At 45.6% G+C, this 12,813-nt stretch overlaps 1 protein-coding gene across 4 annotated transcripts in view; it reads left to right on the top strand.

Annotated features, from left to right (window-relative positions):
• The window catches only part of LOC141249100 (zinc-regulated GTPase metalloprotein activator 1-like), a 123,560-nt gene that overhangs the window by 40,034 nt on the left and 70,713 nt on the right, over window positions 1–12,813 (top strand). For 3 of the 4 annotated variants that reach the window (XM_073669564.1, XM_073669581.1, XM_073669542.1), the window contains exons 4-5: window positions 489–585; window positions 5,479–5,570. In XM_073669564.1, coding sequence (XP_073525665.1) covers window positions 489–585; window positions 5,479–5,570 — 189 coding nt within the window. Of the gene's footprint in view, window positions 1–488; window positions 590–5,478; window positions 5,571–12,813 lie in introns of those variants that run through there. The other variant, XM_073669596.1, reaches the window with a different exon arrangement.

The following is a 12,813-nucleotide window of genomic DNA, read 5'->3' on the forward strand; positions in this document are numbered from 1 at the left end:
TTAATTTAAAGTTTCCTGGCGGTGTAAAGATGTGTTACAAGAAGTAAGTGATAGATATTGTTTCTTTGCAGCATATATTGTACACAAATAGCTTTACAGCACGCACATTGGGAACGATTCATTAAGACTGGCATAGGGCTCGCTAGTCTTAATAAAGCACTCGCTGGAGTACACTGACCTGATTCATTAAGTGGCATCCGCCGCTAAATGAATCAGGAGCATCCGTTACCTAGCGTGCGCCATTGCCGGAAATGTACGTACATTGGCAAGCTGCCTCTGGACTGAGATGGCACCTGACAAGTGAATGATGATTATTGTACTCAGACGAAGGGGAGCCGAGAGATCTACAAGAAGGTATAGCCTTTCTTCACAGTCCAACTAGTTTATGACATTTCACAGTCATAGCGTAGATATGAGTAACTAAATTTGATTGCATATTGTGGATCTCGCAATATGTTTCTATTTTTTCTTTTTTCTTTGCTTTATAGGCAGTGCTGTGGAAAAGTCCTTGGCTATAAGCCAGGCTGGAGAGCTGTATGAGGAGTGGTTGGAGTTACGAAATGGATGCCTATGCTGCTCTGTAAAGTAAGTAATATTTCGAAAAGCGTTTAAAGGGGTTGTCCACTACTCGTTCAACCCCTTATCAATCGATATGTTTCCCCCCAAGTAAAATAATAACAGCTATACTCCCCTCTGGTGCGACCGCCATTCTAGTGGTGTTGGCACTGTCTGTCCCGGGGCTCGCTGCGGCTACTTTCTGACTTCCGGTGGACAGGAGAGTGAAGCAGCTGCTGATTGGCTACAGGGATTTAGTGACATTGTTATTGAAGCCCAAGGAGAGCCAGTGCCAACACTGCTGGAAAGGCTCCCGCACCAGAGGTGAGTTTAGCTGTTATTATTAGAATTGGGGAAAACCGTGATTGAGAAGCAGTTGTCTGAGTAGTGGAGAACCCCTTTAATGTTGTGAGACAGAAGTCACTAACCCTTTTTTTATCCTGAGATTGGTGTTCAGCCATTAGTGTTTCATAAAATAAGTAAGGCTCTGATTCATCATTTTCTTTGTTTAATTATTTTGAAAAGTCATGAATGATGAAATAGGCTAAAACATCCTTTTGAGGAAAACTCCAACCACAATGTCGAGAAAAAACAAAAAAAACCAAAACCAAGTAAAGTTAACTTAAAAATAGATGCAAATTAAATTATAGAAAAAAGAGCGCAAATAAAACTCACTATTAGAACGATTTTTCATCCAGCAAAGAAAGGCGCAATGACAAGGATGAATGAGTGAAGTATTTCAAATTGAATGACCTATAGGTCTGGTAAATATTTAAGGGGGTATCCACACATTATGAAATTGAAATAGTTAGTTACACAGCATGAAAATATGCAAGTTTGCAACGGACTTCCTCTTTCTGCTGAGTTTCTGCTGCTAAGATAGCTTTTATCTTACATTGTGTACAGCTCATTGCTAAAGAACCCGACCTTCACTGCCTGAATGAGTATGCGCAGTATCTGCATTCCAGACTGAAGAGTTGACTCATGAGATCCCAGTCGGTTCTTTACAGCCTATTGATTTTTATAGAGTAGTTAGACAACTGATCACATCCTGCTCCCTGTCAGCTCCTGACTGAGCTGCAGTTATTTGTCTTGCAAAATCTCAAGCCCCCGGCTCCCACAATTAGCACATTTGTTTCCAGAACAGTTCTCCTCTTCATTGCTCACTTGGGTTTGTCCAAAGGAGCTTTGCTCTTAATATGCCTATATTGTGATAACAATGTAAACTTCAGAAGAAGCACTGACAAGACCGTTAATGTGTCATAGTAGTAGGAAATGGGAGAATTGTAGTGAAAAGGAATATAGCAGTGCGCTGTCTACATCGACAGAAGAGTAAACTCAAGTGCCTAGTGAGTTTCAATGTAATTTTTTTTTATTAAAGATAAAAATGAAGCTTTTTGGCTCCTGTTTGTATTATCAACATTTTTATCTTCATTGCAATTGAATGAAATAAGCATGGTCTTGCATGACTGCTATTGCTAAATTCAATATCTGTGGGGCTGATAGTCAAGTGCTTTACTAAACTACTTCTTTCCATTCTATACACATTGAATAAAGCTGTGTTAGTCAGACATAACCATGTCTTTCCATTTAGTTTAGAGAAAGTAAAGAAAAACCAGGGACTGAGACCCTCATTCTAGTTCGTATTGGGACATTCTAGAGGTTAATTGCTTTTTCTATGTATAGGTGATAAATCTCATTTGTTGAAAGACAAAAAACAAAACATATATAATAGGCTGTGTTAAGCTGAGCTGGCTGTCAATCAAAGTGACTTTGGCACTAAAGCTGCTGGGTCCTAGTCGAACCATAGCAGCTATGCCAATGACACGTGTTACTCTATTGGGTTGTATTACCCTGTAAAACAACTTCAATGGATGCCCCAGTTACAGTGGAAAAAAATGTGCAATAAAAGGAAAAATATCTGATCCCCAGAGATCTTTTGTGAGACAAAAATATGTAACTAATAATAAAAAAACATGAAAAGTCGCTCCTGCAAAAAATGTAAGTTGTTTTTTTTCATGCAAAATACATTTTACTACAAACAGCTATAAAAAGGAAAAAAACTACAAAATTAGGTATCCACATAGCCTTAATAATGTGAGTAATTCATTCAACAGTTGCTTTTGGTGTGGCACTGGAACAGTGCAAAAATTAAAAAGGGATACCAAAAATATATATATTTTTTTTCTTATAGTTGTGTTGCAAAAAATAAATAAATTACCTTTTGCCCACTTAATCTTTATTGTAACTAATGTGTCGAGGACCTGATTTTGTGTCACTTACTAATATATACAGTATTTTTTTGGACTATAACATGCACTTTTTAGCAAAAGAAATCTTGCTGAAAAGTGTGTGTGTCTTATAGTCCAGATGCAGCTTCCTATGATTGAGAGAAATGCTTACACAGCGTCGTTCACTAAGAGAATTATTGTAAGGCACTGTCCTTTCCTTCTGCCCAACACTGAACAGTCTGATCAGTTCACGGCAGGAGAGGTAGCTGCCAGGACCTGCACATCATTAAAACTGCATGAATGCTGTAGATCTTGGCAGTTTAAAAGTCCGTGCCTGGTCCTTCCCTAATGTATGGATGTAGTATACCAGTTGGTAGGGGTATGTGTATGTGTCTATGTAGCAGAGCTGTGTATATACAGCAGATCTGAGTGTGTGTTTACTGTGCATGTAGAAGTGTTATGTATATGTGTGCTGCAGACAGTGTACATAATGTGTATGCTGTAAAGCTACAGTGGTGGCCAAAAGTATTGGCACCCCTGCAATTCTGTCTGATAATACTCAGTTTCTTCCTGAAAATGATTGCAATCACAAATTCTTTGGTATTATTATCTTCATTTAATTTGCTTGCAAGGAAAAAACACAAAAGAGAATGAAGCAAAAATCAAATCATTGATCATTTCACACAAAACTCCAAAAATGGGCCAGACAAAAGTATTGGCACCCTCAGCCTAATACTTGGTTGCACAACCTTTAGCCAAAATAACTGCGAACAACCGCTTCAGGTAACCATCAATGAGTTTCTTACAATGCTCTGCTGGAATTGTAGACCATTCTTCTTTGGCAAACTGCTCCAGGTCCCTGATATTTGAAGGGTGCCTTCTCCAAACTGCCATTTTGAGATCTCTCCACAGGTGTTCTATGGGATTTAGGTCTGGACTCATTGCTGGCCACCTTAGAAGTCTCCAGTGCTTTCTCTCAAACCATTTTATAGTGCTTTTGGAAGTGTGTTTTGGGTCATTGTCCTGCTGGAAGACCCATGACCTCTGAGGGAGACCCAGCTTTCTCACACTGGGCCCTACATTATGCTGCAAAATTTGTTGGTAGTCTTCAGACTTCATAATGCCATGCACACAGTCAAGCAGTCCAGTGCCAGAGGCAGCAAAGCAACCCCAAAACATCAGGGAACCTCCGCCATGTTTGACTGTAGGGACCGTGTTCTTTTCTTTGAATGCCTCTTTTTTTTTCCTGTACACTCTATGTTGATGCTTTTTCCCAAAAAGCTCTACTTTTGTCTCATCTGACCAGAGAACATTCTTCCAAAACGTTTTAGGCTTTCTAAGGTAAGTTTTGGCAAACTCCAGCCTGGCTTTTTTATGTCTCGGGGTAAGAAGTGGGGTCTTCCTGGGTATCCTACCATACAGTCCCTTTTCATTCAGACGCCGACGGATAGTACGGGTTGACACTCTTGTACCCTTGGACTGCAGGGCAGCTTGAACTTGTTTGGATGTTAGTCGAGATTCTTTATCCACCATCCGCACAATCTTGCGTTGAAATCTCTCGTCATTTTTTCTTTTCCGTCCACATCTAGGGAGGTTAGCCACAGTGCCATGGGCTTTAAACTTCTTGATGACACTGCGCACGGAAGACACAGGAACATTCAGGTCTTTGGAGATGGACTTGTAGCCTTGAGATTGCTCATGCTTCCTCACAATTTGGTTTCTCAAGTCCTCAGACAGTTCTTCGGTCTTCTTTCTTTTCTCCATGCTCAATGTGGTACACACAAGGACACAGGACAGAGGTTGAGTCAACTTTAATCCATGTTAACTGGCAGCAAGTGTGATTTAGTTATTGCCAACACCTGTTAGGTGCCACAGGTAAGTTACAGGTGCTGTTAATTACACGAATTAGAGAAGCATCACATGATTTTTCAAACAGTGCCAATACTTTTGTCCACCCCCTTTTTTAGGTTTGGTGTGGAATTATATCCAATTTGGCTTTAGGACAATTCTTTTTGTGTTTTTTCATTGAAGACAAATTAAATGAAGAGAATAATACCAAAGAATTTGTGATTGCAATCATTTTCAGGAAGAAACTGAGTATTATCTGACAGAATTGCAGGGGTGCCAATACTTTCGGCCACCACTGTATGTGTGTATAATACATGCTGCAGAAACACCTTATCAGTACAACTATTTTACCGTATTGCATTACTCTTAGTGATATTGACCCTGCCACTTGTTTACACCCCCAGGGAAATTTTAATGTATTAGGAAATATTTTTTTTTCTATTTTCTGTTGTTTAAACCTGGGGTGTGTCTTGCTCCTATAGTCCAAAAAATACTGTATACAAATTATCCAAAAACAGCACAAAAAAAAAAATTGTTTTTAGCCACTTTATTTAAAAATATAAAAGAAATGACTACTGAAATTTGGACAGACAAATAACGGGAAAAACGGCTGGTCGTGAAGGGGTTATAAACAGTAATGTGAGGATGTTAACTTGGAAAGTTTATTGCATAGGCAGTGTGCCCTCTAGTGGACACAGCTACACAAGCGTTATAATGAGAAATAAGAAGACGCTGAAGATCTTGTTTTATTCTGCACCTTCTCCTTCTGCTTAATTGCCTTTCCCCTCAATATTCAGTTTTCTACTGATTGTTAAACTCCACAAACATTTACCTTTGTATTTAGGGACAATGGACTAAAAGCAATAGAAAATCTAATGCAGAAGAAAGGGAAGTTTGACTACATACTACTGGAGACCACGGGTTTAGCAGATCCAGGTAATTTCGTCACTGGTGTGTACATGCAAATCCGCCACAGTATGTCACCATGGTTCTAATGCTACAATGTAAGATACTTCTGTCCAGTGCAGTCCAGTTCATATCTGATGAAAAAGCAAAATATAAATAGGTTAACGACCAGTTTGTTGTATTTAAATCCTTTTATGTTTCTTGAAAAAAAAATCGCAAAGTTTTCCAACCTACTAATAGAAGGGGCTGCAGTGCCAGGTAAAGCTCCATGCCCCTTTAGATTTTTACCCATACAGATAAGTAGACAGATGTCCGCTTATGAAAAATTCTTGTTATAGAAAATTTTTTCATCATATGGACAAAAAAATCAGATTTTTTTTTCCATTCTGCAGCCACTTCCCTTTGCTGTGAAAGTTGGTAAAATTAGACTTTTGTCACCTCTTAGACCAATTCTATTGCCTGAGCACACCAATTTATACTGTAATGTACCTTCTAAGTGATATTTGTCCTCCGCATTAGAGACCTCATGTCACAAGGAATCAGACCACTCTGGCATGTCCCTTATTTCTCATTCAAAGCAGTGACATGCCAATTCCTCACCAGATAATTGTCACGCTACAGTAATTTCTTTTAAAAGAAAAGACATTGATTTGGCCCTTGTTACTTGTAAAGTCCATTTCAGCCAAATTGGAAAACGATTAAGCTTTTTGGGACAGAAATCAATTGGCATCAGGACACGATCAGCTTCTGTAGCCCTGGTAGGAAGCTGCTGGAGCAGATGACAGGTATTACAATGTTGACACAAAGTGATGCTTGGAGGACCACATGTGATCATGTCAGGAGGACAGCTTCAGCCGCCACAGCGAGCCCCCTTACCATTGCCTCTCATCTGTTTAGACAGGCCTGTCATGCACGTGTTTGTGATTCTTTTCACAAAGCGCCATGGCTATCTGTGCTGTCAGTGTTTCTCTCCCAGTGATGTTTCTGCAAAGAGACATCCTATAGCAAGGTATTTAAATAGCAATGGCAGAGTTTTAGTATTTACAAGAGTCCGGACGAGGCAGCCGTCACTCAGGACTTTCAGAGCAAAGCTTATTAAATGATGCTTAGGACCTAACATTGTGTCCCAGAAATACCATTCCTTAGACAAGTTCTTTGTATTTATTTATGACAGTAGAAAGATACATTATGTAAGATTGTACTGTCATTGCTAGACCCTTACCTTTTCTTGAATAATAATAATATTTTTAGTTATATAGCACCAACATATTCCACAGCGCTTTACAATTCAGACATCATCATTGTCCCTATTGGGGCTCACAATGTACATTCCCTATCAGAATGTCTTTGGAGTGTGGGAGGGTAACCGGAGAACCTGGAGGAAACCCACGCAAATACGGGGAGAACATACAAACTCCTTGCAGATGTCGTCCTTGGTTGGATTTGAACCCAGGACCCCAGCGCTGCAAGTCTGCAGTACTAACCACTGTGCTGCCGAAAATCTAGTTAAGAACTCCAATTTTACACAGAACAAACCCACAGACCCATATAGCGTTGACATCTTGTAACAGAATGAAAAATCATGATTTTGAGACAGCAGCAGAAGGGAAGGAAGGGAGACACAGATTCTCTACTTCGTGGGTAGGCGGAGCCCCATAGGATAGTCACCTCAGATTGGAAAAAGACGACCGGCCCCTCCAGTATATAGGCTCCTCCTACTCCCATGTTCATCAGTCTTTTTATCTGAGGTCTCAGAGGATAGTCGCTGCTTCGGCAGCTCCTCAGAAGAGTTGTTATTTTATATCCAGCGAGTCTTGGACCCCCCGTGGTCTAGAGGTCTCGGCGCTGCTGAGACCCCTGACCCTCCCCTGGCAGCTCTGTGTACCCCTTGAGGAGGTTCCCACTTATGCCTGCCGGCCCCAGGGGATACAGGGATCTCCCTGGCGGAGGCGCACACCACACATCTGAGAGGGTCCCTGCGTGCTCCGCCATAGGGGGGAGCAAAGGGCCATGGCGCCACACATCCCTGAGGATCCCTGTGGCGTTCAGCCGGGTAAGTGCTCTTTGGTCTAAAGAGTTTCTTTGACGGCTACGGCAAGTGTACTGCCTGTGTGTTTCTTGTCTATTTCAGACACTGCCTTGACTGGGGAGCAGAGACGGAGGCCAGTAATTTTAATTTTTATTTGCGCATGCTTTTTCATTTTTGCTTCCTGCCTTCATTGAGGCAGGAAGCTCCCTGTATTGGCGCGCGTTTTCTTGCTTTTATTGACTTGCTTCCTGCCTTCATAGAGGTAGGAAGTTTTCTGCCCTCATTTTTGTTGTTTGAATAAGGCGGGGGCGTGGCCTAGCGGGGGCGTGGCCTAGCGTCTCCTGGCTTCCTGCCGTCATTACTTAGGCAGGAAGCGCTTGGTTGAGCGTGTGCTGGCGGTCCCTGCTTCTCCCTCCGGCGTCCAGCGGCGCCTCCTGCTCTCTGCTCCCCGTCCGTCCACACACTTAGGAGGAGCGGTCGCCGCAGTACCGGTGAGTCCCCTCTGCCTCTGGCAGGGGTTCTTTGTCAGTGCTGTCTCTCCAGGCTACCTATTAGGAGTCCTCGTGAGCACTGCCGCTTTCTCTCCTAAAGCTATTTACTTCACTGACCTTTTAGGCTGTGTAGTATTCTAGTTGCTGTGATGTTAACCCCTTATGAAAAAGTGGAACTTTAGGGGAAACACATGGTGTTTAAGGGAGTTTCCCCCTATTGATTTTTTTTGCTCGGCATTTCTGGGGTAGCTCTTTTCTAAGGGTGAGCTTTAACCCTTCAGAGCCTGTCGCATATATAAAAAATAAATAAATAAATAAATAAAAATATTAAAAAAAAAAAAAAAAAAAGTGAGTTTTGAAAACAGGCTGTGCAGCTTTCACACTTTTTTGCCATCCTTGTTGTACATCCTGGCATCTGGTGTGGGTGGCATGTCGGATCAGGGGCCTGGGAGTGCGGATCGGTCTCCTGATCCGTTTCAGGTTCAGTCGCACGCCTCTGATACACTCAGGCCTTCTACTACATCAAGTTCAACGCTCAGTGATGTTAAGGTGGAGGCGCTCACTCGCTCCATTGTTAGTCTCTCTAGTCTCCTGGGACAGTGGGTGTCAGCTAGATCACACCCAATGCCACGAGGTAAAAAGCGCCGCCAGACTATGGTGGCGTTGTCTCCCTCGCAGAGCGCATCAGAGGCTTCGGATTCACCAACAGATTCGGTTGATGAAATTTCTGAGTCCGAAGAGGAGGATCAACAGGATCGCTCGGTTTCTCTTTCTGGTCGCGTAGATGGGCTTATTAAGGACATGCGGGAAGTATTAGAGCTGTCTGAAGAGCCGACAAGACCGTCTAGGTCGGGCCGTCTGTATCAGAAGACGCGCCGTGTTCGTTCCACATTACCTGCGCATGAGGAACTTAACGAAGCGGTGGAGAAGGAGCGTCAGTGTCCAGATAAACGCTTCCGAGGAACGCGTTTTTTTGATGCCCTATATCCCTGTGCCAAGGAGATGGTTACTAATTGGGTTCCCTCTCCTGAGGTGGATATATCTCTGTCTCAGCTGACCAAGTCTTCCCTGCTTCCTGTTAAAGGGAGAGCCAATCTTCAGGATCCTTTGCACAGAAGATCGGAGTCAGCGGCGAAATCCATCTATGAAGCCGCGGGTCATGGTTTCCGAGCGGCCTTGGGGGCCATGTGGGCCGGTGAGGCTTCTCTGCGGTGGTTGGATCAGCTGCGTGCGGCGTGGCAGGATGGGACTTCGCGTTCAGAAGTGGAAAAGCTTTTTCAGCGAATGGAAGAAGCTATGTGTTATGGCAGAGATGCAGTACTGGACACTGCTTCAATTCTGTCCAGGGCTCAGGCTTCGGCAGTCACGATTAGAAGAGCTCTGTGGCTTAAACAGTGGACCGGGGATGCAGTATCCAAACAGGGATTGCTTAGTCTGGCATATAAGGGCGGTCAGCTCTTTGGTTCAGATCTTTCGGAACTAATTGCCAAAGCTAAAGCTAAGGATGTTACTCTGCCTGGGAAAAAGGCAGTGGCATCCACAACCGGCAGGACAGGGCCCAGCAGAGGTCTTCGGTCCTTTCGGGCCAGGGGACGATTCAGTCAGCCTTCTTGGAGATTGGGTCGTCCCTCATCCTCCGGCAGATCCGCCCAGAAATCTTGTACTCCTTGGAAGCAACGGTCCCGTCATGACAGACGGGAGGTTGATAAAAAGTCCGCTAAGGCTGACTGACGCCAGGGATCCCCCAGAGGGCTCTCGGGTGGGAGGTCGTCTGCTACAATTCGGGTCGATCTGGGCATCCCACATAGCAGACGCCTGGGTGACACGGGTTATGTCGGCAGGCTATTTCATAGAGTTTCATTCGCTGCCTCCAGACAGGTTTCTTCTGACGGGCATTCCGTCCGTGCCAAGACTGGCTGCCGCACTGTTTCAGGAGGTCGACTCTCTCCTACAGCAGGGTGTGGTGGTTCAGGTTCCTCCGGAAGACCAGGGAAAGGGTTTTTATTCCAACCTTTTTGTGGTCCCCAAAAAGGAGGACAAGTTTCGTCCGGTGCTGGATCTCAGGGATTTGAATATTTACTTCCGGACACGGAAGTTCCGCATGGAGTCTCTCCGATCGGTGATAGTGACCCTGTCGCAGTACGATTTCTTGGTGTCCATAGACATTCACGACGCCTATTTGCATATCCCTATCGGCAGGGCTCACCAGCGTTTCTTGCGTTTCGCTATAGGTCAAACCCATTACCAGTTTGTGGCCCTGCCTTTCTGGTTGGCCTCAGCTCCCAGGGTTTTTACAAAAATTCTGGCTCCTCTCATGGCGCTTCTTCGAAGACGGGGTTACGATCCTCCCCTACCTGGATGACCTGTTCATAGTGTCACCCACAGCGGAGGAGGCAATAGCGGCTCGCGATCTCTCCCTTCAGTACCTGATGGACTTCGGGTGGCTGATCAATTGGAAGAAATCGTCATTGGAGCCAGCACAGTCCATTCTTTTCCTGGGGATGCAGTTCGATACTGTTCGGGCAGTTGTGTCCCTGCCTCCTGTCAAACAGACGAACCTTCGTCTTCTGGTCCAGGCTATGAGGTCGGCGCTGTCGATGTCCCTTCGGGAATGCATGCGCCTTCTGGGTCAAATGGTGGCAACTATGGAAGCAGTACCATTTGCACAATTTCATTCCCGTGATCTCCAGAGCCTTATTCTGACCCATTGGGATCGATCGCTAACTTCTCTGGATCGCTCGGTCATTATCTCCCGCAGGGTGCGAGAATCTCTTGGATGGTGGTTACGTCCGGAGACTCTATCTGTGGGGAAATCCTTCCTTCCTCCGAGATGGTCGGTGGTGACAACCGATGCCAGCCGGACAGGCTGGGGGGGAGTTTGGAACAACCTCTGGATTCAGGGAGTCTGGTCGCCAAAGGAGTCGTCTCTCCCGATCAACATTTTGGAGTTGAGAGCAATATTTCTCTGCCTCCAACATTGGGCGGTCTTATTGAGCGGTCTACCGGTCCGGATCCAGTCGGACAGCGCTACGGCTGTTGCGTACATCAACCACCAAGGCGGGACGAGGAGTTCCAGTCTCATGTCGGAGGTCTCTCGGATCCTGGTCTGGGCCGAGTCCAAAGTTCTAGAAATCTCTGCAATTCACCTTCCAGGGGTGTTGAATATCTCGGCGGACTTCCTCAGTCGCGAGCAAGTGGACCCTGGGGAATGGAGTCTCCATCCAGAAGTGTTTTCTCTGCTGTGTTCCCGTTGGGGGACTCCTCAGGTGGACTTGATGGCATCCAGGTTGAACGCCAGGGTTCCGACGTTCATGTCCAGGTACAGGGACCCGGAGGCGGTGGATGCTCTAGTGGCCCCGTGGGGTCAGTTCAAGCTGATCTATGCGTTTCCGCCGATATCCTTACTACCTCTGGTGATCCGACGGATCAAACTCGAAAGGGTATCAATAATTCTGATCGCACCAGACTGGCCGCGGAGGACATGGTATTCGACGCTGGTGTCTCTTCAGGCGGCACCTCCGTTTCCGCTGCCCCTTCGCCCGGACTTGCTCACTCAGGGGCCCATTCGGCATCCGGACCTGAGGTCCCTTCGTTTGACGGTGTGGCTCTTGAGACCGAGATCTTGACCCGTCGCGGTTTTTCGCCCGAGGTCATTGCTACCTTGCGGGCGGCCCGGAGTCCAGCTACGTCCAGGATTTATCACAGAACTTGGGAGTCTTTCTATTCATGGTGTTCTGGATCCTCAAGAAACCCAAGGGTTTTTTCCATCCCCAACTTCTTGGCCTTTCTGCAATCTAGTCTGGCCAGGGGTTTGGCAGTTAGTACGGTGCGGGGATAGGTATCTGCTCTATCCGCACTTTTTAGGAAGGCTATTGCCTCTCGTAGGGATGTGCGCTCTTTTTTTTCGCGGAGTCGCACGTCAGTTTCCGCCACGGAGGGCAGTTGTGGCTCCATGGCGGCTTAATCTAGTCCTGGAAGCCCTTCAGCATAGGCCTTTTGAGCCTATGGATTCTGCTAAACTTTCACTACTTTCTTGGAAGGTGGCCTTCTTGGTGGCAGTCACCTCTTTGAGAAGGGTATCGGAATTGGCAGCACTCACCTCCTTTTCTGGAATTTTTTCCGGATCGCGTGGTGCTTCGTACTCGGGAAGATTTTTTGCCTAAGGTAGTGTCACAATTCCACATTAATCAGGACATTGTGTTGCCTTCTCTTTGTCCAGGACCTAAGAATCCAAGGGAGCGGGCCTTGCACTCGTTGGACTTAGTGCGGGCATTGAAGTTCTATCTTACGATCACCCCAAGGTTTTCGGAAGTCGGACTCTCTTTTTATAATTCCGGCAGGTCGTCGGCGTGGTCAACGTGCTTCCAAAGACACGATAGCTCGGTGGATCCGTTCAGCTATCCTGGAAGCGTACCGGCTCAAGGGCGAGCCTTGTCCGGTTAAAGTTAAAGCTCATTCCACGAGAGCCATTGGCTCATCGTGGGCTTTTCGTCAGAGGGCCTCGGCAGCGCAGCTCTGCCAGGCGGCCACCTGGCGCTCCGTTCACACCTTTACTAAGTTTTATAAGGTGGACGTAAGTGCTTCAGCCGATGCGGCCCTGGGACGCAGGGTCCTGCAGGCGGCGGTAATTTATCTCTTTACTTAGTTTTCCGTTATTTTAGCGCGGTTTGCGCTCTTGCTTAAGTTTTGGGGTATGGAAGCTTCTGCCTCTATTTCCCACCCTTAAGTAGGTACTGCTTTAGGACGTCCCACG

The sequence above is a fragment of the Phyllobates terribilis genome, unplaced genomic scaffold (assembly GCF_046119375.1).
Source record: "Phyllobates terribilis strain yellow unplaced genomic scaffold, ASM4611937v1 Scaffold_1__5_contigs__length_1240528914, whole genome shotgun sequence".
Classification (NCBI taxonomy): Eukaryota; Metazoa; Chordata; class Amphibia; order Anura; family Dendrobatidae; genus Phyllobates; species Phyllobates terribilis.